We start from the raw sequence: 26,763 nt of genomic DNA, 5'->3' as shown, positions 1-26,763 counted from the left end.
AAGAGATTTTTTACTGTTAAACTCTCCCCAACTTATCAGTGGGTATAACTTGTTTATATGAATAGTTTATCGATCTGGGGGTGAATGTTCTTATTTGAACATCTTGTTTGGACAATTGAATTTATGTTTTTTATTTCCTAATGCCAATATTGGCAAGAATTGAATGAAACGTTAACTTGGGCTGAGGAATGCACACCCTTGGCTAATTTGATTCGATAGAGAGATAAACCAGTGGCCCTTTTGATAATGTAAGTAGTGAGAATCGCTACGATCAATGTTGTCTGTTTCCACCAGGTCTCCAGTTAAGATCAGTCACTGCAACAAAAAATACTATAGATTTAATTAAGGCTTAAGTAGTACAATATTATGCGATAATAATGTTAAAGTTCTGAGCTTATAACAAAAAAGCTACACGAAGCTTACAAACTATGCCATGTAGGCCAAATTTCATTGAAGTAAGTGTTGCATGACAACATATTGTCTCCATCTTCTTTTTCTGATGAACAAATTGTGATCATATCCAATCTTCTTTTCTTTTATGATTATCCCTATGTCCTTTTATGTCCGGATAGTCCATCATTGTCATTATCAATTTTTATTACACTGCGATCTCATTCAAAAATTATTTTCAAGAAATACTTAAGGTCGGTTTGACTAGTTGTATTAAAAAAGAAATGAGAAAAAAATGGAAAATTAGCTCCAAAATAAGTAATTAAATAACTACACTAAATCTCCCACAAGAAAGCTAATTGTTTTGAAGCTTTTACAAAAAGTTAAAAGAAAGAAAGAAAGAAAGACGAAGGAAAAATGAGGAATTTCACTTTCAATGAATTTATGAATCCATTTTGTTTACACCGACAGCTATTCTTAACCAAAAAAGAGCACCTTGAGAAAATGGAAGATTGAAGAGAAATAAAACACAACGTATACATTCAAAATAAATTCTGAAATCACATATTACACCATATGATAGTATAATTAATTAAATAAAAACACCATTATATTATATGGTATAATAATAAATCTACACAAAATCCATTTTTTTTGCATCCACACACACACATACACATTATGCGCCTTCATTTTTTCTAATGTAGACACTTTGTTAAATCATGTGATTTAGTAGTGTTTGGATTGATTCTATAAAATCGTATGACTTAACAGTGTGTTTATAAGGAAAAAAAAAAATTAAGGCTCCCGCATGAGAGAATGACTATATATATATATATATTGGATTTTCAATCAAAGATAAAGTCAGTGATGAGCTAAAAGACAAAAAACACATATTTCAATATATTATAAGATAAAATGCTCTATATTGAAATATGTATTTTTTGTTTGTTTGTTAACTTATCCCTATTTTAATATGGTCAGAAATCCTATATATATATATATATATATATATCTTTATTATTATTATTATTTTCATGTGGATATGCTGTTAATCATAGGAGTTAATAGAGTTATTTTTTAATGTTATTAAACCATACAGTTTAACAGTGTGTCTGACTTAAAAAGAGTGCGGGTGTTTGCTTTTGAGAGTGATTATACATACATACATATATACAAACATACCACCATATATATTTCAATTTGTATTCATATATGGCTGAATTTTGAGAGCACAAATTACATTTCTTGTCTGACTCCTTTTATATCTATGAATCACTTTGAACTAATTCCTTAATACAATTCCGATTGTGTATATGTTAGAAAATTTAAGTAAGACATTTATGAGTTGTCCACTTTTTAATTGTCTACGAAATCATCCAACTATATATTTCAATTTAATAGTTTGTTTATCTGGCAGAATATTGAAAGAAAAATATTTCTGATTTGTCTAGCTACTTCTATATTTTTGAATCACTTCCAAATAATTCATTATGCCACTGGTAGTGTATATATACTTTATATATAGATATGACACCAAGAACTCATATTTGGACTTATCTTTTTCTTTTTTTTCGATTTAACGTAACTACACCAGTAAAGCTCGATTGCTAAGACCTGTATCTTAGAAAGATTTTCTTTATTATTAGAATTAGGCTTTAGCATCTTGTGTGAAGTTGATCTTAATTGTGCAGAGTGCAGATATTTTAACTGTGCTCGGTTGGCTTCCTTCAATCTATGCTACATATAGAAATCAAATAAGTATTTAGATCTGACCTATGATATCTAATATATGACCTATACGACATGAATGCCATACAAATTTCTATGTATAAAGAAGCTCTCCGTAGAGTCAATTCCTTGCAGCTAGCTTTTACCTTTCTTGACTGTATTAGATTCTCTCTTATTATTAGCCATCCAGTGTCTGCAACAGTCAACATATAGAACACATTCTTTGTCTTCCATGTATATTAATTAGAGCACGAAACTCATTTCTCTAAAGTACCCACAAACCCAAATCAAATAAGCCTTTGAAATATTTCTCTTCTTCTAGAAATACTCACCACCCTGGCGAATCTTCAAGCTTGTAATTCTTTTAATATGTTAAAGATAACACCATTAATATCAATTTTTGTTCTTCTTTATTATCCTAGTACCGTCCGTGGCGAGTGTACCTGTGATGTTGAAGACACGGAACAAAACAATGGTGAAGCGCTTAAGTTTAAGCTAGCTGCAATTGCTACCATACTTGTTGCCGGTGCTCTTGGGGTGAGCCTTCCATTATTAGGCAAGAAGATTCCAGCGCTAAGGCCAGAGAATGATGTTTTCTTCATGGTTAAGGCCTTTGCTGCGGGCGTTATCCTAGCAACCGGATTCGTTCACATACTGCCAGAAGCATTTGACAGCTTAACCTCTCCCTGCCTTGGTGAAAATCCTTGGGGGAATTTTCCTTTCACTGGTTTAGTTGCTATGATGTCCGCGATAGGGACTTTGATGATTGATTCTTTCGCGACAGGGTATTATAAGAGGCAGCATTTTGATAAGTCTAGGCCACAGCTTGTTGATGAAGAGATGGCTGATGATCATTCGGGTCATGTACATGTGCATACACATGCTACACATGGCCATGCTCATGGCTCCGCAGATTCACCTCAAGAACTTGCTCTACCTGAACTAATCCGAAAACGTGTTGTTTCACAAGTAAGGTTCATTTATTTTTAATTAAGTTCGTTGTTGGTTGTACATGTATGGTGAATACGTTGATATGAATATCTTCTTTTCTTCTATTAAAAAAAATATGAATATCTTTTTTCTTCTATAAAAAAAAATAATAATAACAATAAGAATATCTTTTTTTTTTCTTTCTTCTTAATTCAGGTTTTGGAGATAGGAATTGTGGTTCATTCAGTAATTATTGGGATATCTTTGGGTGCTTCTGAAGATCTTGACATAATCAAGCCTCTACTAGCAGCCTTGTCATTTCACCAGTTTTTTGAGGGCATGGGACTTGGTGGCTGCATCTCTCAGGTACTATATTTATATAATTAATTATCTTATGTGAATGTCTATACATTAAATAATATGAAATATTTAATTATTTATACAGTGCTAAATTAATATTATTCAACTCAATATCTGTATTTTAACAACCGTCCACGGCAGTGGAAAACTCCTCTTGAAAAATATCATGTAAAACTCTAGAATTATTGAAAATCTTTATACATAAGTTCAGGTAGCGATGAACCACTAGGAATTGGTCCAGTGGCTAGAGCCACTTCCTCATAAGTGTGAGGGAACTGGTTCGAGCCCCAACAGATGCATTGTAGGGGTTTAATTTAAATTTCATTTCTCAAAACTTGAGTGAATGCAGTCTTTCTCCCAAGAATGGAGTTGATGTCCCTCGAATATTTAAGAGGGTTAAAATTTGAGCGGTGCCATATAAGATTTGATATAAATTGAATATCATGAACAATAATCTCCTAACAAAGATTTGATGTAAACTGATCTAAAAAATTGTATGATCGTAAATATCATGAACAATAATCTCCTAACAATAAAAACTCATGTAGCGATGCGAGGCTAGGCTAGTCTAGAGTCACATTTAAAATCTGGACGGTGGCTTATAATCTCCTAACAATAAAAACTCATGTAGCGATGGGAGGCTAGGCTAGTCTAGAGTCACATTTAAAATCTGGACGGTGGCATATAAAATTTCATGTAAATTAGTCTCAATAATTATATAATTATAAATATTATGAACAATAATCTCCTAAAAAAAAACTCAGGTAGCATGCCAGGCTAGGCTAGGCTAGTCTAGAGTCACAAAAATTAAAACAGTAGATGCAAAATGGATATTGGAGAATGTTGTCATCCTGTCAACACTATGAAAGAAAATAGTGTAAAGCACGATTATAAAATCTAAAAAGCTAAATCCTCTTTAAGGATTAATTCTAATCATGTGCTTTAATGACCCAAAAAGAGATATTTTCAGCTGCTTTTTAACTGGTCAGCATTCAGGCTCAAGTTCTCAACTAATGAAAATTAATTAACCCAAACTGTTTGCTTAATTTTTATTCAATTGTAGGCAAAATTCAAGTCTAGATCAATGGCAATTATGGCAACATTTTTCTCTCTCACAACACCAGTGGGGATTGCAATTGGAATTGGAATTTCAAGTGTGTACGAAGAGAATAGCCCAACAGCTCTAATTGTAGAAGGGATTTTCAATTCAGCTTCGGCTGGGATTTTGATATACATGGCACTAGTTGACTTGCTTGCCGCTGATTTTATGAACCCAATACTGCAGAGCAATTCGAGGCTTCAATTAGGAGCTAATGCTTCACTTCTTCTCGGAGCTGGTTGCATGTCTGTACTGGCCAAATGGGCTTAAATTAATTTTGAATATTTCAATCCAAACAAATCTATCTATTTATTTATCTTGTCAAGCTTTGATTATGTAGAGTGGCAATTTGATGTGATGTGCCACCACAATTGTAAAATTTAGTGGCAATTTGACAATTTCTCATCAGAGGCTGAGAATGTTGTGATGTGCCACCACTGTCTAACTCAACTTTATCGAGCCCCGTTGTCCGATTAATATATCAAGTGGGTGAAGTATTGCCATCAACATTTTGATTTTTTATGGCTATTAAAAAAAAAAAAAAGGAATAACAGAAGAAGCTTTTCTGAAAGTTAGTGAAGTTGAAAGTTGAACTCATTTATAGGGCGGCCTAATTAGATTTTAAATAGCAAAGTTGTAGGCAGAGGGAGCGGAGCAGAGCAGAGTATCCTAACAATTTGGTACGGCGATTCCTCCTAAACCCTAAACCCTGGTTGATTAAGGGGCTTCAATTTCTTATATTCCCTTGTCGATATTTGTTTTTTGTTTACAGAAATTGTTTTATGATTAATATTAATCCTCACCGGGTTGTTGTCAGTGCAGTCACCATTACTGGCTTTTATAGTTTGCTATTTATCTTATTAAGAATTGATAAGATGGAGAATCATCGATTTAATGCAATTAATTTGCCAATTTGATATCTATTATATATATCTAACCCTGTCTGTTTCAGTTTTCACCCTAGTACTATTAGTCTCTCTGGTTGAGTTTGTTGCAGATTGGTCCTTGATGTAGTTGTGATATATTGAACTATGTACTCCTCTCACTATATACTTTGAATATTGTATTTTCACTCTTACTAATTAAGGGATTTCCACAGTGTGCATACATTCATGTTTGCTAATTTTAGTTTTGTTAATTCTTTCTTTCTTGAATTTTAATTTATTGTCCAATTTTGTAGTTATTGATGAATTTTTGGGTATTCCCATCCAGCAAACGCAGATCTGGCTCAATGGCTAGGTAAGGCAACTGCCTAAAGTCTTAGGAAAAATTAAGTTTCAATATGTTTTAGTATGTAGTTAAACTTTTATGTTTTAATCATTCAAGTTCGTGATTTCCCATAAACTTTGTATTAACGTTAGTTCTCTCTTAATATTTTTTTAACTACATCAATGTGCCATTTTTAATTCAGTGTCTAAACACACTCTCTAGTGTCTCTTGCTAGGAGTATAGGGCCATTATCCCCAACACTTTATGACATTAATTTGCATTCCGTAATTCATATTCAATGTTCATTATTTATAATTAAGTGTGTCTCACATAGTCACATTGATGTAGTAGTTAAAGCTATATTGATATGACTGCTGCTTTTCAATTCAACTTATTCGCAAAAGAGTAATAAACTACTAGGTTAGGGAGTGAAGATAAATATTAGTAAATCGTTGGTGTATGTTTTATAGTCTTAAAATAGCATTAATAACCATTTGCATGAGTTAATTAGAGCTGAATACAAGCTAATATATAATGATTTACAAAGTTGCTTTGCATTATTATACAACTTGCCCTGTCAAAACAGAGGACATCACTCAAATCATTAAGAAAATGAAAAGACAAAAGGTTTGAGAGCTGTAAAACCTCTGTTATGAGTAAAACCGAAGAATGATATCTAAGCTATTATATATGCTACGCTACATGATCCCCCGTGGTTTTGCCCTCACGGCCTCTATTTTTAATTTGTATTATAAAGTTAACAGAATTAGGTTCTCTTATTATCAGCCATCCATTGTCTGCAACAATCGCCATTATGGAGCTTTCTTATCCGCTATATATTTTAATTTAATTATATGTATAGACTGTGGAAGCTAGCTTGCATTTCTCTAAGACCCACACAAAGGCCAAAACATTACACGATATCAATATTAAGTATTTGTGTTAAAATTTTAAGCGACAAGTTTATATACCTTACCGCATTGCTTCAAGAGAGTAAAGAGAGACGAGAGGTGGAGGAAAACAGCTTCACTTGAAAATTAATATGGCACGAGCCAAGACTACGCCCATTTGGCCAACACAGACATGCAACCAGCACCGAGAAGAAGTGAAATATTAGCCCCTAATTGAAGCCTCCGATTGCTTTGCAATATTGGGTTCATAAAATCAGCAGCAAGCAAGTCGACAAGTGCCATGTAAATCAAAATCCCAGCTGAAGCTGAATTGAAAACTCCTTGTACAATTAGAGCCGTTGGGCCATTCTCTTTGTAAACGCTTGAAATTCCAACTCCAATAGCGATTCCTACGGGGGTTGTAAGGGAGAAAAATGCTGCCATAATTGCCATCGATCGAGACTTGTATTCTGCCTACAATTAATTAATAAGCAATCAATATATATATATATAACAAATTAAATTGCAAAATCATATTGAAGCTTCATCGGCAGCAATGTATGTAACGCTATGTGAAATAACATTGAAGCTGTATATTAACTAATCATATATACAAATGAATGCCTCGTGATATTTTTGAAGCTAACGATTATTAATCAGTCGGGATCACATTTGTAAGACAGGTGTGTCGGTCGCTCCCCATCACATAAATAAGTTGCACAAATGTCACTGACTATGTAAATGAGACTGATTTTATTTTCATTGGATGAGCTTAAATGTTGACCAGTTAATGCAACCAAAAGTACGTATGCCCATTGAGTCATTAAAGTGATTGGAATGCTTTGATTATGTTAGCTTTTTTGATTATATAATCATCGAGTTCTTTCATCTCATCTCTTTTTACGTGGATGGTGTAGACAGAATGACAACATTCTCTATTATCCAAATCCCTAAACATGCGGATAATTAAAATTTTGAAGCTACAGAATGTGAAATACCTGAGAGATGCAGCCACCAAGTCCCATGCCCTCAAAAAATTGATGAAATGACAAGGCTGCTAGAAGAGGTTTGATTGTATCAAGGCTCTCCGAAGCTCCCAAAGATATTCCAATAATTATTGAGTGAACCACAATTCCTAACTCCAAAACCTGAAATTAAAATAATAATAATAATAAGATCCAAACGAAACCACAAAACTTATGTCAACTTAAAGTACAAAAACTGTAAAAAATTTTATTTTTTTTGAGTTCCGCTGAACTTTTAAAAATCTTGCATCACTTGTTATCACCTGTGATATAACACGTTTTCGGATTATTTCTGATAGAGCAAGTTCTTGATATGATGAATCCGTGGAGCCATGAGCATGGCCATGTGTGGCATGTGTATGCACATGTACATGACCAGCATGTTCATTGGCCATCTCTTCATCAACAAGCTGCTTATTAGGCTTACAATTAAAATGTTGCCTCTTATAATACCCCGTCGCGAAAGTATCAATCATTAAAGTCCCTATCGCGGACATCATAGCAACAAAACCAGAAAAAGGAAAATCCCCCCATGGATTTTCAACGAGGCAAGGAGAAGTTAAGTTGTCAAATGCATCTGGCAGTATGTGAACGAACCCGGTTGCTAGGATAACGCCGGCAGCAAAGGCCTTAATCATGAAGAAAGTATCATTTTCAGGCCTTAGTGCTGGGACCTTCTTACCTAACAAGGGAAGACTAACCCCAAAAGCACCAGCAACAAGTATGCTAGCAATTGCAATCACTTTATATTTAAGCGCTTCTTGTTGATTATTATCTTGACTCATAGCTTCAACATCACAAACGCACTCACCAAAGACTAGAGTAGGATAAAGAAGAATGAAAGCAAGTGTTTTTATCTTCAAGATGTTGACAGAATTACAAGCCATGATATTGATATATGATGGGAAACAAGCTAAGAGGAGAGGAAAATTAAAGAAACTGAAATTAATTTAAGCTGGATTTTGGCTTTTGTGTGGGTCTTAGAGAAGTGCAAGATTGTTGTTATATATAGAAAGGAAAAGAAAGTACTATGGCAAATGTAGCAGACATTGGATGGCTGATAATAAGAGAATCCGATTCAGTCAACGTAACACAACAATTAGAGGCTGCAAGAGAAAGTCATTGGGTTCTGTTCTATACTATAAAAACTTGCTTAATTAAAGTTGATACGTATAATTTTGGTACCCATAAAAGTGTTTTACATTAAAATCTAAGCATTAATATATAGTCAATTTCTAACAATATTTTTTTTTTGTGTATTTAATGACAAATGGTTTTATTTTCTCTCAATAACATTCCATTTATCCAAGGATTCATGAACAATGTCTTTTGTTGCGGACAGAATTAACGGATTAAAGGCTGGTTATTACCAACAAAATAACTATCTTTCTAATTAGGCTCAGATATTAATTTCATTAGCTGTTGTTATATTAAATATTTAAAATTTACTCACTTTTCTTCTTTCTCACATTCACTTTGAGAAAGAAAATAGTGAAAATGAACTCAACTATACGCTTTAAAAATAATCTTTAAAGAGCCAAAGATACGCGGTATATGAGGTGACAGATTACTGAGAATATCATTATGAGGACATCCAATTAAAGGGCATGCATGATTGTGAGAGAGAGATAAAATTAGGTAGGTTTCTGTTTATCAAACATGAGGAAGACATGACATATGACACACACTCAAATTACTATTTGAGAAATAAAGAAAATGTAGACAACATGTTATCATGTGCAACACCGATTTCAATGAAACTTAGCTTAGATGGCAGCATTTTTGGCTTTGTTTCTTTTACAACATTAGAATTTCGACATTTTGTTATGCCTTTACTATTAATATTCCATTCATTCAAACTTTAATTATTTTTTTTTGGATAGACAAACTTTAATTCTTTAAAGTTTCTTTAAGTGACTAATGACTGGACGCAAGGTGGAGCCAACACTTTGTAATTGAGATCCATCTTTACATGCAAAGTTATCATAATTAATTAGGAGCCCAAGCATACGCGGTTCTTTATAGAACAAGAAAGAGTGCATGTACGAATTATAAAATACATGGTTATGTGTAGCATTAGATTTGAATTTTTAATGGGATAAGGTCTTCCCCGTATAAAGACTCTGACAATATTACAAGCCGATCATTTTTCAAAATTGACTCTTCATTGGTTTCTAGACAATCATTCTCAAAAGTAGCTGAATAATACATGTAATTTCCCTTTTTATTTGCACCGCTAAAAAGTGGAAATCATTACAATTCTATTTCACAATTGCACGAGTACTCTTTAAAGAATTATTGGTAACCCCGTCTGTTTCAGTTTCACCCTAATACCGTTCATTGGTATTTGTTCTATATATCTAACCCCGTCAGTTTCAACTTCACCCTAATACTGTTAGTTTCTAAGTGGTTGATTTCTATTGTATATTGGTACTTGAAGTAGTTGTGATATATTAAACTACGTACGACTCTCATTATATACTTTCAATATTGTATTTTTACTCTTAGTAATTATACTACATAACTACCAACAAGTGCGTAGATCAACTGGCATGGAGTTATTCTATCTTACCCAAGGTCTTCAGTTCGAGGTTTGCGAATGCAGCCGTGTTAAATACTTGTTGGGAGAACTTTGCCGCCCTAATGGTCCTATCCGGCTCGAATCTAAATTAGTCGAGCCTAATATGGTCTTCGGATACCAGATGATTTAATACACCGAAAAAAAATTATACTACATAACTTTTGCACGTTCTCAAGAAGAAGAGAAGCCACCCAAGACAAAGGCTAATAATATTTTAAGATGGTGTATAAAATGTTCAACGTTGGTAAGTAGAACAATTGGGAAACAGGGAGTGTCATATTTCTCTTCTTGACATTGTATGCTCTCACGGGGGAGCTCGTCTATAACGCCACTGGCATCATCATTATCCCTTTTGCACTTTGGATGGTCTATGAAATACAAGGTTATGCCTATCAACTAGTAGCTCCATGGCTATTGACCTGCTTTATTGCAAACTGTTGTGAAATTGATCTTAATAAATCTAATCAATATTCACCCCAAGATTTAATCCTGATTCGAGAATCCAAAATCAACTAATACAGATCCACACACACAGAATACTTCAAACAAGAATTGAAATCAAAGAAGACAAAACAACACAGAATACAAGTGGTTCAACACTAAGAGTTGGTGCCTACATCCACTAGGAAGCCAAGCAATTAGATTTCACTATTCTAATATCAAACTTTCACTATTCTGAAATCAAACAGTACAAGAATAGATGATGATTACAGAGAACAAGATTTGTTGACCTTTCTTCTCTCTATCTTCTCTTTACTCTCAATTTATTCTCGATGATGCAGATGATTCCAGAGCCTGCCCTTTATACTCTATTTTTCTGGGTTTGTTGAGCTAATAACCCTTTCCGCCAAAACCAACAGTAATAACCTTTCCTTACATGTCTCACACAAGCCAACTTAAGTAAGCTCAAAACGGCATTCATCAATGTCGTTCTGAACTAATGTAACTTTGTTACAAGTCACGTGTTTACCACGTGTATCACTTCATGACTTAAGTGACACATAAGGCTCTGTCGGTTTTGCTCTGAAACTCCTCAAGCGACAAGTCACACGAGCTTGTAACCTCTAAACGCCTTGTTACACTTGAGTTATGAGTTCATTCTTCATCATAAACATTGTATATGCCTTGTTGGACGAGTTTTTTTTCCCTACCACTGCCCAATTGTTAGTTTATGCTTTTAAACAATCAGCATTAATACTTCAATACGCTTGATATAGTCGCTGCCACCACTCCCAAGGGAATATGGTAAAATTCTTCATTTTTCATGTCATCATTAGGCTTTATATCATATGTAGTAATGAGATAAAACTATGTGAATGTGATGCTCTTCCTCTCATGCTTCCACTAACCGTTGGTTTGTTTCCATTTTCTTATCGGTACTAATGAATGGAATGCTCATCGTGATTAAGGATTTCTTCACATTTAGCTAATTTTAATTTTGTTAATTCTTTCTTTCTTTTTTCTAATTTCTTGTCCAAGTTTGCGGTTATTTACGAGGGCAATTACCCAGTTGAACGTACGAGTTACAAGAAAAGGAAGAGTCAATTCAAAAAGGCAACTTCTTTCGTAGGTGTGGGATTCAGAAAAGGTAGTCTCTTGCCTAGTCTTGTGACTAATAAGAATAGTTTCTTATCTTAACGTTCGAATTTTTTCTTTTCGAAAGTGGATAAGTGTATGCTACTCAGTGGCATCTTAGATATTTGTTTTGATGGATTTTCTGTTTACAAATATTGGGCAGCAAAAAGAATCTTGCTTGTTGGGAGAGCCATTATTCCTGCATATTATGCTATATTTTGCGCGCAGTTACTTTTTTATTTTGTTTTTAGGCAAAACGAGTTCTCGAGGTTTCTTAGCAATCTTTTATTAGTTTTAGCCGATCAAATCTTAGTCCACGAAAAATTGTACTTTCAAATCTCATACTTCTGTCATCAAACGTTGTTGTTACTTCAATTGATGTAAATGGCCTATTTTAAATTTGATTTAAATATTTTCAATCAATATATGATATTATTTAAATTCTAAAATAACACACGTCCACTTTTAAGTTTTATATGGTACACGTCTAGTTTTAGTGCTCAAAAGTTAAAGCCCTTAATTGGTTACTTTGTTTTTACTTATTTTGTGTGTGAAAAAATAGAGAAATAGTACAAAAGAAAATTAGAAATTGAATGTATGCTTTATTAATTCATTGATGTTGGAAGATGATACTTATCATTTTATATCGATTAGATTAGGGAAAACAAGAATTTGTAACTTTTTAGTTAAGTGGATAAGTGTTTCTTATCTTGACGTTTGAATTTATTCTTTTCGAAAGTGGATAAGTGTATGTTGCTCGGTGGCATCTTGGATATTTGTTCTGATGGATTTTCTGTTCACAAACATTGGGGTGCAAAGAGAATCTCGATTGTTGGGGGAGCTCTTATTCCGGCATACTATGCTCTGTTTTTCATACAGTCACTTTTTTATTTCGTTTTTAGGCAAAACGAGTTCCTTAGTAATCTTTTACTGGGTTTCGCCGACCAATTCTTAGTCCACGAAAAATTGTACTTTCAAATCTCGTACTTTTGTTGTCAAACATCGTTGTTACTTCAGTTGAATCACTATCGCATTGAAGAGTATGAAGATGAATTCAATCCAATAATGATGAAGCTTCTAGCATTTCATATGTTAACGAAGGGACTCGATGTTATTTCAAAAAAACAGTACACATTGGCTGCGCAATATGGGGTCACAGGCTTAGTTGGATTACTATGCATTTTGTCTATTGCCGACTTGAAAACTGTGTTGAAGCCCTTAATTGGTTACTTTGTTTTTGCTTATTTTGTGTGTGAAAAAATAGAGAGATAGTACGAAAGAAAATTAGAAATTGAATGTATGCTTTATTAATTCATTGATGTTGGAAGAAGATGATACTTATCATTTTATATTGATTAGATTATGGAAAACAGAATTTGTAACTTTTTAGTTAAGAAATGACATCTTAAATCAAGGAAAATTATAGTAATAATGCTGAGATGGTTTTTTAGGGCATAGTTACCTAGCCCATTGGAAGGAAAATAATTAATAATTATGAGAAATGATATTTCCACTGATAAAATATTATTGTGACAAAAATTATAAAGCCTTGTTATAAATAAAATTAACATTTTGTGTGCTATATCGATATTGTAGCATAAATAATACTCTGTTTTTTTATTTTGATGGGATTTATTGACATTAATTCTTCATCCTGAAATTCATGAGCAATCAAGCTATTGAAAAAAAAAAACACAATTTGATAGAAAATTATCATCTCAATAATTATAAGTCAAACGATACATTTTTTTAGTTAAAGAAATTTTATTATTTTAACTAAATGGCACTCACATAAGTTGTTTTTTCTTTCTTTTTTTCTTTGAATTTACCTATCGATGTCATGTTTGTGGAAGTTTATTATTAGAGTTTACGTTCTTATTTATTGAGAATTAAGAATCTTAGGGAGCCCTTATTCCGGCATACTATGCTCTGTTTTGCATGTAGTTATTTTTTTATTTTGTTTTTAGGCAAAACAAGTTCTTGAGGAGGCAAAACAAGTTCTCGAGGTTTCTTAGCAATCTTTTATTGGGTTTTGCCGACCAATTCTTAGTCCACGAAAAATTGTACTTCCAAATCTTGTACTTCTGTCATGACGTCGTTGTTACTTCAGTTATGTAAATGGCCTATTTTAAGTTTGATTTAAATATTTTCAATCAATATATGATATTATTAAAATTTTAAAATAGCACACGTCCACTTTTAAATTTTATATGGTACACGTCTAGTTTTAGTGCTCAAAAGTTAAAGCCTTCAAGGGTTATAAAAAAAAAAGAGTTGATTCGAAAAGGCAACTTCTTTCTTAGGTGGGATTTGGAAAGATAGTCTCTTGCCTAATCTTGTGAAGAATAGTTTCTTATTTTGACATTCAATTTTGTTCTTTCCGAAAGTGGATGAGTGCATGTTGCTCGGTGGCATCTTAGATATTTGTTTTGATTGGATTTTCCGTTCACAAACATTGGGCCGCAAAGAAAATCTCGGGAAGCCCTTATTTCGTTATACTATGCTCTGTTTTGCATGTAGTTACTTTTTTATTTACTTTTTTACAGTCATCTAGAATGGATAGATAATAGTAGTAACCTTGAGATGAGGGAATAGGTGCTAGTCCTCAAAGGTCAGCATGAAAAAGTTCAAGTGGCCGGGTAGTTGAAGTTTCAACATAATGGAAATGTTGCATATGGCACTTTCCAAATTGACATGCATAACAAAACTTAGGTTGAATTGTTATATCTATTTTGAAAGTTGGATTTAAACACTTGATAACTTGTTTTAATGCATGAATTGTTGGATGCCCCATTCTCTTATGCAGTAAGTTATAATCGATAGATTTATTGAAAGAAACAGAAAGGGCTACTAACACATTTTTATTAACTTGTAAATTGTTTACATGTGATTGAGAAGAACCAACAACACATGATGAACTGAGTTGAGTAAACATTGACACCTGGCCTTTTATTAAATTGGAAAATGACTTTGAGAAACTAGACACATAACTTGGTAATTTGAAATCATGACAAACTGCTTTAAAGTCTTTAACCTGATACAAGCCCCCTCTAGCAGTCCCCTTGAGCAAGATGATTCTTGAGTTCTTGGCCTTAACAAAATAAACATCAGTGTGAAACTCAATGAGTACATTGTTATCAGCAAGTAGTTTTGGGACACTAAGAATGTTTTTAGTAATTATGGGCACATGTAGAACATTATGTAAATAAAGGAGTGTTGTAGAGGAGGTTGTAACAATGACAGTTCTTATACCATGAATTGGTAATCCCATTCCATTTCCAATATATAACCTTTCTGCTCCACAATAAAGTGAGTAATAAGAGAGAATACCTGCATCCTGAGCAACATGATTGGTAGCACCATAATCAATATACCAGGCTGGATCATAAACACTTCCATAATTAGCTAAGGGTGGAGCAACAGTTTGAAGATTATGAGAAGGTCTACCATTTCCAGCAAACATGTTATTGGATGTAGCTCCATAAGGAAAGCCATTATGACCACCATAATTTCCTTGAGCATTAGTGAAAGTTTGAGGATACATCATGCTCGGGTTTTGATAAGCAACATAGCCATGGAATGGTCTAGATTGTCGAGGATAAGGTGGAAGAAAATTAGTTTATGAATCAGGACCATAGTTGTATCCAGTGCCTCTTCCAAAGTTAATAGGACCATTACCAATAATTCCTCTATACTTTTGCCCTCCTCTAGGTCTAAATCCACTAAATGCTCTATTCCTAGGAACAAAACTTTGATTGAACCTATTTTTGCATTTGTAAGCACCATGTCCAGGGATGAAACAACTAATTTTTAAAAGAAAATAAGAAAGAAAATAATAGAGAGAGATCTAAAGACCAATTAAAGGCTTATTTTACTTATTTTGTGTGTGAAAAAATAGAGAGAGAGAGAGTACAATATATGTTGGAGTATGAACTGCAAATCTGAATCTCTCAGCCGAGTAAGACAAATCGGTTGAAAACTTAGTGTTACATTGACATGTCGGTTGAAGTTCTGGGGAAGGCTATATGACAAGGTTCTGATGTCAGCTGCGTGCGCTAGTAAATCATGTGATTGAGCACGTGAGTCACTTAACCAAAACGACAGCTAAAAGTTGTCGTTTTATCACTTAAGGCAAATGAGATGAAGACACATGGTCAGGGGTAGGTTGAAAAGTTGTTAAAGGTTGTTACAAGCATGTGAAGTAGCTGGGTTTGTTATTAAGCACAAGGGATGTGTGCTGGTGACTGATAGATCTTTCTAGATCAATCTTTTCTTGTATATATAGCCTAGCACTTTGGCATATCAAGTAATAAGTCAAGAGTCATTTTCTCTGCAAACTTGTTCTCTGAAAACTCTCATTCAGTAAAGCTTGAGTTCACCTTTTCACAGTGGATGTAGGCTTCTATGGCCGAACCTCTATAAACTTCCTCTGTGTTATCTCTCTGCTCTTTGATTCACTCATTGATTTGTTTTGTTCATCTTGTCTTATATTACATCATTGGTTTGGTAAATTGCCATTTTAGATACAAGAATTGATTTGAGTGGATCTTGGAGAACCATTTCCAATATTGCACAGGTTTTGGGTTCAACAAAAGAAAATTATTATTTAAAATTTATATTTACTACATATTATTAACTTTCATTTGATAGTTATAATTTTTTTTTTACAACAATTGTAACTTAAAAAGTACAGTACCTCAATCCCAAATGAAACCTTAATAATGAAGAAAGTATCATTTTCAGGCCTTAGTGCTGGGACTTTCTTGCCCAACAAGGGAAGGCTTACCCCAAAAAGCACCAGCAGCAAGTATGCCAATAATTGCAATCACTTTATATTTAAGCGCTTCTTGTTGATTATTATCTTGGCTCATAGCTTCAACATCACAAACGCACTCACCAAAGACTAGAGTAGGATAAAGAAGAATGAAAGAAAATATAATTATTATTTTCAAGGTGTTGAAAGAATTACAAGCCATCATATTGAATCATTGATATATGATGAGAAACAAGCTAAGAGGAGAGGAAAATTAAAGAAACTGAAATTAATTTTAAGTTGGATTTTGGCTTTTGTGTGGGTCTTAGAGAAGTGCAAGCTTGTTGCTATATATAGAAAGGAAAAGAAAGTGCTATGGCAATTGTAGCAGACATTGGATGGCTGATAATATGAGAATCTAATTCAGTCAACATAACACACAAGTAGAGGCTGCAAGAGAAAGTTATTGGGTTCTATTCTATACCAAAAGCTTGCTTAATTAAAGTTAATACGTATAATTTTGGTACATGTAAAAGTTTTTTGCATTAAAATGTAGGCATTAATATATAGTCAATTTCTAGCAATATTTTTTTGTGTATTTAATGACAAATGGTTTTCTTTACTCTCAATAATCTTCCATTTATCCAAGGATTGATGAACAATGTCTTTTGTTGCGGACAGAATTGACGGATTAAAGGTTGGTTATTACCAACAAAATAACTATTTTTCTAATTAGGCTCAGATATTAATTTCATTAGCTTTTGTTATATTAAATATTTAAATTTGTACCCACTTTTCTTCTTTTTTTCATTCACTTTGAGAAAGAAAATAGTGAAAATTAACTCAACTATACGTTTTAAAAATAATCTTTAAAGAACTAAAAGTACGAGGTATATGGGGTGACAGAGTACTAAGAATATCATTATGAGGACATCCAATTAAAGGGCATGCATGATTGTGAGAGAACGATAAAATTAGGCGACAGATGACAGACCCTCAGATTACTAATTGAGAAATGAAGAAAATATAGACAACATGTTGTCGTGTGGAACACCTATTTCAATGAAATTTAGCTTAAATGGCAGCATTCGGGTGCTTTGTTTACTATTTCATTTCTTTTACAACATTAGAATTTCGACATTTTGTTATGGCTTTACTATTAATATTTCATTCATTCAAACTTTAATTCTTTAATATCTCTTTTGGTGTTACTATTGACTGGACGCAAGGTGAAGCCAACACTGCTAATCGAGATCTACGTGCAAAGTTATCATAATTCATTAGCTGCCCGAGCATAAATAGTACTTTATAAAATAAGAATAGAGTGTATATACAAAGACAATAATTATATTGGAGATGTTCCAATGCGAAGCATTCTTTCATAATCATACGATTAAAATAATAAATATTAAAAATAAGTTATAAGCGTATAATTTTAATTGTATAGTTATGAATGAGTGTTTTATGATTAAGCATCTCCACCGTAACCGGATCCATGTACAAATTATAAAATCTCGACCGTAACTAGATCCATATACAAATTATAAAATACATCGTTGTGTGTAGCATCAGATTTGGATTTTTAATGGGATAAGGTCTCCCCCGTATAAAGATTCTGAAAATGTTACAAGCCGGTCATTTTTCAAAATTGACTCTTATTCGCTGGTTTCTAGACAATCATTCTCAAAATTAGCTGAATAATATGTGCAATTTCCCTTTTTATAGCCACCAAAGAGATTAGAAATCATTACAATTCTATTTCACAATTGCACAAGTACTCTTTAGAAAAGAATTACCAATGGTTACATTGCCTTACCTATTAGTGGCTTGGGAGGGGACAATGATCTGAGCTCTGGTGCAGAACAGGGAAACAGTATGTTCATCTTGTGCATGAGGATGTCAGCTCTCGATGGAATCTCATTCAGAAGAAACTGTTGAACAATAGGTTTCTTAAACCACTCCATCACAGAATCTCCAGGGGCTCTTAACACAACCTTACTGACCTCGAATGGTGATTCTACTGAGCTCAACATCTGTGCAATCACAATCTTCAATGTAGGTCCTGTAACCAATTTGATGCGTCTTGGGACAACCCCATAATACAACATTCGCTTTCTGAACCTATGGAGGGTGTGCATGACAGCGATAAGAGCAGCTCCCACAGACAAGTTTCTAACATCAAGGGACCAAGCAATATGCTGATCAAAGACTATTGCTTTAGGAAATAGCTTGTTCTCGTATGCAACTTTCCAAACACATCGAGCTCGATTTATCTGCCCCATAAGAACAAGGTAATTGAGAAGCACATTAACAAAATACCTTGCAGCCCCCTCTTCCAACTCATAATCGATACCGTGAAAGAATTCCCTCACAAAGGATAACACAGGCTGTTTTCTTTGTTCTGGGCCCGTAAAGAGTCCACACAGAAAAGCATGTGCTTTGTGTTTTGTGGCACTAAGGATTGCCATCAAATGCCTTTCATTCTGTTCGTCCTGGCATCGTACTAGATGAGCAAGAACTGATGTATAAAGTACGAGATCCACTTTAGCTGCAGATTCAACATAGGTCTCAAGAAGAGGCTTGGCTGACTCATACAAAGCATTCTTCATACAAGATTCGAACAACTGTCGGACTATAAAGTTATTTGTACGAATCCCAGAAGAACCCATAAAACGTAGCCACCTCAAAGCATGATCAACAGAACCATCCTTAATATATACCATTAGAACATCACTTGCACTCACATCCACAGAATATCCCATGGTCTTCATTTCAAGTAAGATTTTGGCAGCCACATCAACAAGCTTCCTCTTAGCCAAAAGCGTCAACAAGGCTGTATAAGTACTTAGGCCTGGTCTCAACCCTGCACTGGTCATTGAGTTATACAGCTTCATGGCAGAATCTACTTGTCCAGAGGAAGCATGCATTTCCAAGAGACATGAATACGTAGATGGAGTAGGTAGAAATCCAGCCCTCTCCATATCAGTAAAGATGGACATTGCAATATCAAGCTTCCCCGATTTTGCATGTGACTCAATAATCATGGTGAACAGACCAAAGTTAGGCCGAAACCCCGCAATCCTCATCTCATCCCAAAGCCTAAGAGCAGTATCCAACTTCCCCGCTTTTGCATAAGACTCTATTAAAGAAACATACATAGGAGCAGATGGCCTATGCCCACAGCCCTGCATTTCCATGTATACCTTCATTGAAGTGTCAAGCCTCCCAGCTTTCCCCATCGAATCAACAAGCGATGCAAAGATGTTAAAGCTTGGCCGAAAATTCCTTTCCTTCATCTCTTGGAAGAGCTTAATAGCTGCATCAAGACGTCCTGATTTTGCCAAGCTTGGTATCATCAATTCATAAGTTGAACCATCTAATGAACACTCTCCCTTTTCCATGCTCTCATATATCTCAAAAGCCTTGTAAGGCAACCCCTTGTTCAGAAACAATGTCATAAGAACATTGTAAGATTGCGTATCAATCTTGCAGTCTGAATCTAAAACCTTCTTGAAACAACAATATGACATCTCCAATTTATCGGCTTTAGCCAGATATTGAATGACCCTGTTATATGCACTAAACAAGGAAATCCCATTTTTACTTGAATCATGAACCATCTCATCAAATAATGACAACATCCCATCAAAATCTCTACTTTCATTCAGCACATCAAACAACATAACATAACACTCATCACCCGGCACATACCAAGACTGCCTCTTAGCCCACCTAAACAAACTTAACGATGTATCACTATCATTAATAACTTTCAATGCTTGAGTTATATGCACCATTTTAGGCACAAATTGAAGCTTATCCAATTGGGTCTCCAATTCCGGCCCCCATTTCCACCTATTCACAACCTCAACAATCTTCGCAACTGCTGAAGCATTCAAAAATGGCTTCTTTATCCCGCCAACCATTACATGATCATCAAAACCGGGCTCAACTGACCTGATTCCTTTACCAGTATATATAACACTACCCGATTCATCTAAATACTCTATCTCCTCAGTCCATTCATTGCATTTTTCACCATCACCACTCTTTCCAGAACAGTAACTTCTTACATAATTAGGCTTTCTAAAAAAAATAGCGTCTTTAACAAAATTCTGGGTTTCACCATAATCTAGCCTACTACTAAAGCTTGTATTTTTTATAAATTTATGGTTAAAATCTAGGTGATGGATGAAATTAGAGTGAAATGGGTATCTAAAATTAGGGTTTTTAGTGAGTGATAAATAGAGGTTTCTTGGGCACAATTTCTTCACACGGCGAATCATAAGTGTAGATATGAAATACTAACCTGATTTTGCCGCGTAAAACTGTTACTCTTCTACAGTGCAGAGCGCAAAAATTTTCTTCTTTTGCAGTCTCAATTCACTATTTAAGCAAATAATGGCGTAAAATTGGAACTGGCCACTTGGTTTTCAGGTTGATGAAGGCTTGGACTTCGAAGGGTTTTGGGTTTTGGGTTTTGGTTAAAATGAAAGCACCACTACAGAAGCAAGCAATTACCCCGTTTGAAGGGTATATTTGTAACTTCGTAAAGGAGCTATAAAACTGCCAACTCATGGAACAGATGCTTTGTCAAAATAATAAATGTAAAATCTTTGCACGCTCTCATTCAGTCACTCATTTCTCTCTCTCAAAGCAAAACGAAGGGATGGATCCATCAACTGCTTTGTTTAACCAACTCAAGGTTTGACCTTTGTCATTTTCTTCCAGTTAGTTTTGGCATCGAATTGTTAGTGATTCATAATGCGTGTGATTGGATTTGTGACTTGTGCTGACAGGCAGCTGAGCCGTTTTTCTTGTTGGCGGGTCCAAATGTGATTGAATCAGAGGAACACATAATGCGCATGGCCAAGCACATCAAGAGTATCTCTACCAAGTGGGTTCATTTTATTTCTAATCACAATCTATATTTACTTTTATGAAAAAGAACTTCAATGATGACGAAGAATTGGATTTTTAATTTTTGGAAAATTAAGGCGATTGAAAATATGGGATCAGCTTATTTTAGTTGGAGAAGATCTGGGTTTTTAATGTGGAAATTTTTTGGTTTTACATTGTCTTGTTACGAGTCTTTGAAGTTCTTTTACAGCTTTATATTTCTTATGCAATGCCTTATTCTGTTTTGTCTCAACATCGAGTAAAAACAAAAAGATCGGTAGTTGAAAATTTCAGCCATGAGAGATTCTCAATAGTGAATGTTGAATCTGCTTTGTTATCTGTTCATCTTTTTTCCTTTTAAAAGAAATGAGTATGGAGTTTTTTTCATCGCCAAGCTATTATTTGAAGAGATTGGATTGAATTTTTGGCTATCTTGTGGATCTTGCTGTGAGAGAGGTTTTTCATTGCAGAGTTGGGTTGCCGCTTGTTTTCAAGTCAAGCTTTGACAAAGCTAATAGAACATCTTCCAAGTCATTTCGTGGTCCCGGCATGGTTGAAGGCTTGAAGGTGTTTATGATTGTTAAAATACTTTTTATGCATTTTGTTTTACAGAATTTTGGATCTTGCTGTGATAGGATGTCACATTGTAATAAAGTTTCAATTTTTCTTATAATTGGTGACAGATCCTAGAGAAGGTTAAAATAGCTTATGACATTCCCATTGTGACTGATGTGCATGAAACTGTTCAGGTGATTTTGTACTTATGTTTCTGAATACCTGTTACATTGCTCATATTCTTCTTTATTTCCTGCGCACCGCTGCTTGTGTAACACATAGTCTATACAATTCTTGCATTGACAATGAAAATAAAGTCAATGACTGAGTCCATTTGTGTTTGCAATGAATGTTTCTTTTTTTCATATGTGTGAGGAACAATGGTGTGTATATTCTTACATCCTCGCTTATTTCCTTTGGGCTTATTGTTTCTTTAATTTTCTCATTGTCATTCCATCTACTCAAACCCGGTTCCATATGTGATGAATTTTTTCCCCTTTCTATGGCCAGTGTGAAGAAGTTGGCAAAGTTGCGGATATCATCCAGATTCCAGCATTTTTATGCCGTCAGGTTAAGTTATTTTCTAGGACCAGAAGATTCAATGCGTTTCCATCAAATTAATTCATCTCATTGTTGACCTCTTAATAACAGACAGATCTTCTAGTTGCAGCAGCCAAGACTGGAAAAATTATTAATATTAAAAAAGGACAGTTCTGTGCTTCCTCAGTGAGTGTATTTCAGTTAAATCTTTATTGACATGTTTGGATTGCAAGTATTTTATGCATACACAGGTATCTTTACCTGCCATTTAGCAACTTGTAACATTGCAAAACTGCAGGTAATGGTAAATTCTGCAGAGAAGGTTAGATTGGCTGGAAATCCAAATGTGATGGTATGCGAGAGAGGAACCATGTTTGGCTATAGTAAGGATTTATTTGCTATGCAGTTTGATTGAAGTAATTGATGCATCATTAGCGTGTTTCCATATTCTGTTGGACTGGTGTTAAATTTCACTTTGGCTTGTAGATGATTTGATTGTTGATCCACGGAATTTGGAGTGGATGAGAGAAGCTAATTGTCCTGTTGTAAGTGACTGCTCATTTCTGACGTGCGTCTTGACAGTTAGAACAGTCTTATTTTTTGTTCTGAGGCTTGAAGAGTATATACTGTTTAGATATGTGGCAGCTGCACAAAGCTGTTGTAGCATCTACAAACATGGAAAAGAAGTCTTATTCATGTGGAGCACGTTGCTCAATTCACTCCCAAGAATTTTTATTAGGGAATCGTTGCGCATATTTATGATTTGAGAGGAAACACTGCAAACTAAGTTGACATAGCAACTGTTTGATATTATAAAAGACTTGTCAAGAAACTAACTTCAAATTGGAGGTGGCTAAATTTACTTATTTTATCTTAAAAATCTAATGAATGATGGCATTTCACTGCAGGTAGCTGATGTCACGCATTCATTACAACAGCCTGCTGGCAAGAAGGTGTGGTTTGTACATTTATCTTTCATAACTCAATGGTATTCCCATATCTTAGTTTTATGAAACAGATAATAAACCTTAACAATTGTATTCCATGTAACTTTCCTGGTAACTGTTTAGTATGATGAGAAAACCATCATTTGCTTCAGAATTTGGGAGAGATTACAGCTATTATATTTGCTTGATTTTGAGATTCTTTAGCTATCTAAGCTACTTTTCCACCTAGGATGCTACATTTTCTTATCTATTCCTTTGCAACTAGATTTTCTTGATTTTTAATGCTGTCTAAATTTTTGCATTTTTTGGACATAATTTAATATTGAGTTTTATTTTCCATAAAGAAGGCTGAACTCATTCTTTGTTTTATAGTTGGATGGAGGAGGTGTTGCCAGTGGTGGTCTTCGTGAATTGATACCTTGCATTGCAAGGACGGCAATTGCTGTTGGCGTAGATGGAGTTTTTATGGAGGTATGGAGAATCTATTGAAAGAGATTTTTAGTATTACTTTCTTGCTTTATAGTGATAAATGAGGCTAGTGCCTCTTGCTCTTCTTTTGCATTTTTGTGTTTATATATGCACTTCTAAGAGCTAGTTTTGGATGCATAGGTACATGATGATCCTCTTAATGCACCAGTTGATGGCCCTACCCAATGGGTGAGTTTTTTTTTTTTTCACCGGCTTGAAAATTTTATCTTTATGGTTTGACACTAGTCTCAATGATTTTTGTTCTTTTTTCCTTTTTGGTATATCATGACTATAGCCTCTCCGCAATTTGGAGGAACTGCTAGAGGAGCTTGTGGCCATAGCTGTAAGTTTTTCGTCCCATCTTTGAATGGAATTGTTTCATTTGTCTTGGAAAATAGATTGGTTGAATTTAAATGTTACATAAAATTTACTCAACCAACTCTTTGCTCATGGGATATCTAACCCATATGAATCAACCTCCTGGAGCTTTGATTGAGGAAATTTTACCATAGCCCAGGCACAGGGCAACATTTTGTTTTCTCCTTGTGCATGACATTTTTATTTAGTATTCCACTATGTTGTTCCTATATTGGATACTGACCTGGATTTTTTTTTTAATTGATGTCTACAGAAAGTAAGCAAGGGGAAACAACGCATGAACATTGATCTCACACCATTTCGTGATTAAGAAGAATTTCAAGGCTTCTATTTATGGGTAAGCAAGCATAACTTTTCATTTGTGCCATGATATACAGTGCTTATATGTTCCTTAAATATCTACCAAGAATTTATGATTTCTATTCTCAAGTGTTAATCATGCACACCAATGACAATAGTATTGAGTTCCTTATGGTTCTCTTAAGAGTGTTTGTTTGTTTCTCCTTATTGTTTGTTTCTCCTTATGATCGATGAAACATTACAAATCCAATCAGTGCATTGTTCTATCGCAAGCAAAAATCCTTTCTTGTAAAACCTTGTTAGTTGCTTTCTGCGTTTTGATGTTATGGTGTTGTGTCGCGCGTTCCCAAATTCAAAGTATATTTCTGTGCTCGGTGATGCTTGGTCATATTGCAAGTTTATTTATTATCTTCTTAGTGATTTGTTGCAGATTCAAGAAGATATCAAGCTGAAATGGGCATCAGTGCACCCTTTCTGCCTAATATGTTTTGCATGTAGACTAGAATTACAAAAATCCTGCAGAGATGAACCAAAACAATCCTAGTTGTGATGGGGATAAGCCATTGCCATGCTTTCTAAGTTGTTGACTTGAACTAATTATCGATATTTTGTATTTTATATTCGGATTAGTATACATTATTAACGCTGTAACACTTGTGTTTTAGCAATATTTACGATGAGATTATCAAGATACCAATACATATTATCAGTCTCATTATTGATAGAATCACTTTAAAGTTTACTCTTGGCCATGAAATTAATTTTGTTTTAACCCACGGTATGTTAATTCCAAAGCAGCAATATTATAATTATTTTTAAGAAATTGAGAACCTTTTTGAGGAAGGAAAAAAAAAAGTACATGATGACGGAGAGGAGCATTGTAAGATTTGGTTGATTATTAAATTAAACGTTACACCAAATTAATTATATTTAATATGGTATTAATTCGTATTATTGCATGTGCGAAGCAGGGTATAAAGGTAAACTCACACACGTTTGAAAACCAAAGCCCGAGAGAGAGAGCGGCGCGGACTCCACTCTTGAACTTAAGGAGAATCAACACGACCAATGGGTCTTTGGTCAAGTGGGAGAACTCTTGCACTTAGAATAATGAGTGCAAGGGTTCGAGTCTCCATAAAAGTATTTATGGGGCTTAGTTACAATCCTTCCTCAATTATCAAATAATTGAGTGGAGCCAGTCTATTCCTCACGAAATGTGAGTAGAGTGGACAGCCCTCGAATATTTGAGAGGGTTTGAAGAATTTGGGCAGCTCTTCAGCAGAGTATACGCCACGAAGAAGGTCCTAATTGTAGAATTTATTTGTAAATATTAATTGTAATACCTACAGTCCTGTATAACAGTATTAAAAAAAAAAAAAGGAGAATCAACACGAAAATAGGCAACGGTAAACACAAAATTCAAGATCCTCCTCGCAGAAATGGCTTCACTTAAGGTGCCCATTTTTTTTATAAAACCTTTTCTTTGCAATTGCATGCACGCGTGAATTTTTAAGTTATCAATTGAATAAGTTTTGCCTGATTTGATCTGGTTATGGAGGTGATTATTCAATTTGTTTCTCTTCATCATTTTGATGATTAATGTGATGCCCCTTTATGCATGCCTACTCACTACTTGATCAGAATATAATGAGAAGCATTTGATTTCGCCATTAGCTTTTCTACAAAGATCTGAAGTATTTTAAATGAGAGAATTATTATCTTGACTATCTGTATTGTGTGGATTTTTATCATTCCATGATTTCTTTCCATGGATTAAACTGTCTACTTATGCTATCTCGTAAGTTGTAACTTGGAGTTATTTTTATTTAAACAGAATTTGACACGGGCATGCGCGCACACACATTTTTTTTTTTACCTTATCTCCTTATTCTTTAATTAAACAAATATTATCATTTTACCACCTAAAATTTTCTAAATTTTTTATGACAGTTACTTTTTTCCCACTTAATGTTTCAGCTTTTATCATTTTACCATTAAATCATTAATTTCATTAATAAATTGCTGATGTCACAATGGTATTTTTAGGAATTTCAATATATTAAGTATTTTAGGAATTTTAGAAGGTATAATATTTGCAATTCTATCAATTAATTATTATATATATATATATAA

At 34.2% G+C, this 26,763-nt stretch overlaps 4 protein-coding genes across 5 annotated transcripts; 2 read left to right on the top strand and 2 right to left on the bottom strand.

Moving 5' to 3' along the window:
- The first annotated feature begins 1,968 nt into the window (after positions 1-1,968).
- Positions 1,969-5,896, top strand: LOC102608591 (zinc transporter 1). The gene is made up of 4 exons (XM_006493714.4): positions 1,969-3,090; positions 3,268-3,417; positions 4,475-5,190; positions 5,691-5,896. Exons 1-3 carry the CDS (start codon positions 2,491-2,493, stop codon positions 4,778-4,780), a joined length of 1,056 nt encoding a protein of 351 aa, XP_006493777.1. The 5' UTR covers positions 1,969-2,490; the 3' UTR covers positions 4,781-5,190; positions 5,691-5,896.
- Positions 5,897-6,578: 682 nt separating this feature from the next.
- LOC102615205 (zinc transporter 1) lies at positions 6,579-8,627 on the bottom strand. The gene is made up of 3 exons (XM_015525806.3): positions 7,898-8,627; positions 7,608-7,757; positions 6,579-7,083 (listed from the first exon to the last, which is right to left on the bottom strand). Exons 1-3 carry the CDS (start codon positions 8,519-8,521, stop codon positions 6,778-6,780), a joined length of 1,080 nt encoding a protein of 359 aa, XP_015381292.1. The 5' UTR covers positions 8,522-8,627; the 3' UTR covers positions 6,579-6,777.
- Positions 8,628-18,244: 9,617 nt separating this feature from the next.
- LOC102608109 (pentatricopeptide repeat-containing protein At1g79490, mitochondrial) lies at positions 18,245-21,012 on the bottom strand. The gene has a single exon (XM_006493713.4). It carries the CDS (start codon positions 20,827-20,829, stop codon positions 18,346-18,348), a length of 2,484 nt encoding a protein of 827 aa, XP_006493776.1. The 5' UTR covers positions 20,830-21,012; the 3' UTR covers positions 18,245-18,345.
- Positions 21,013-21,085: 73 nt separating this feature from the next.
- LOC102607815 (2-dehydro-3-deoxyphosphooctonate aldolase) lies at positions 21,086-25,357 on the top strand. 2 transcript variants are annotated; one of them, XM_006493712.4, is made up of 14 exons: positions 21,086-21,248; positions 21,343-21,440; positions 21,913-22,009; positions 22,126-22,191; positions 22,508-22,567; positions 22,649-22,723; positions 22,836-22,920; positions 23,024-23,082; positions 23,446-23,490; positions 23,857-23,955; positions 24,094-24,141; positions 24,248-24,295; positions 24,584-24,667; positions 25,061-25,357. In XM_006493712.4, the coding sequence occupies exons 1-13, from the start codon at positions 21,120-21,122 to the stop codon at positions 24,638-24,640; spliced, it is 966 nt and encodes a 321-aa protein (XP_006493775.2). In that variant the 5' UTR covers positions 21,086-21,119; the 3' UTR covers positions 24,641-24,667; positions 25,061-25,357. The 2 variants fall into 2 exon arrangements, with proteins under 2 accessions (XP_006493775.2, XP_024949453.1); XM_025093685.2 differs by having other exon boundaries at positions 25,048-25,357.
- The last annotated feature ends 1,406 nt before the right edge of the window (positions 25,358-26,763 follow it).

This window comes from Citrus sinensis, chromosome 9, assembly GCF_022201045.2.
Source record: "Citrus sinensis cultivar Valencia sweet orange chromosome 9, DVS_A1.0, whole genome shotgun sequence".
Taxonomy (NCBI): domain Eukaryota; kingdom Viridiplantae; phylum Streptophyta; class Magnoliopsida; order Sapindales; family Rutaceae; genus Citrus; species Citrus sinensis.
Note: the sequence above shows the minus strand (reverse complement) of the source record. Positions and strands in the feature narration are given on the sequence as shown.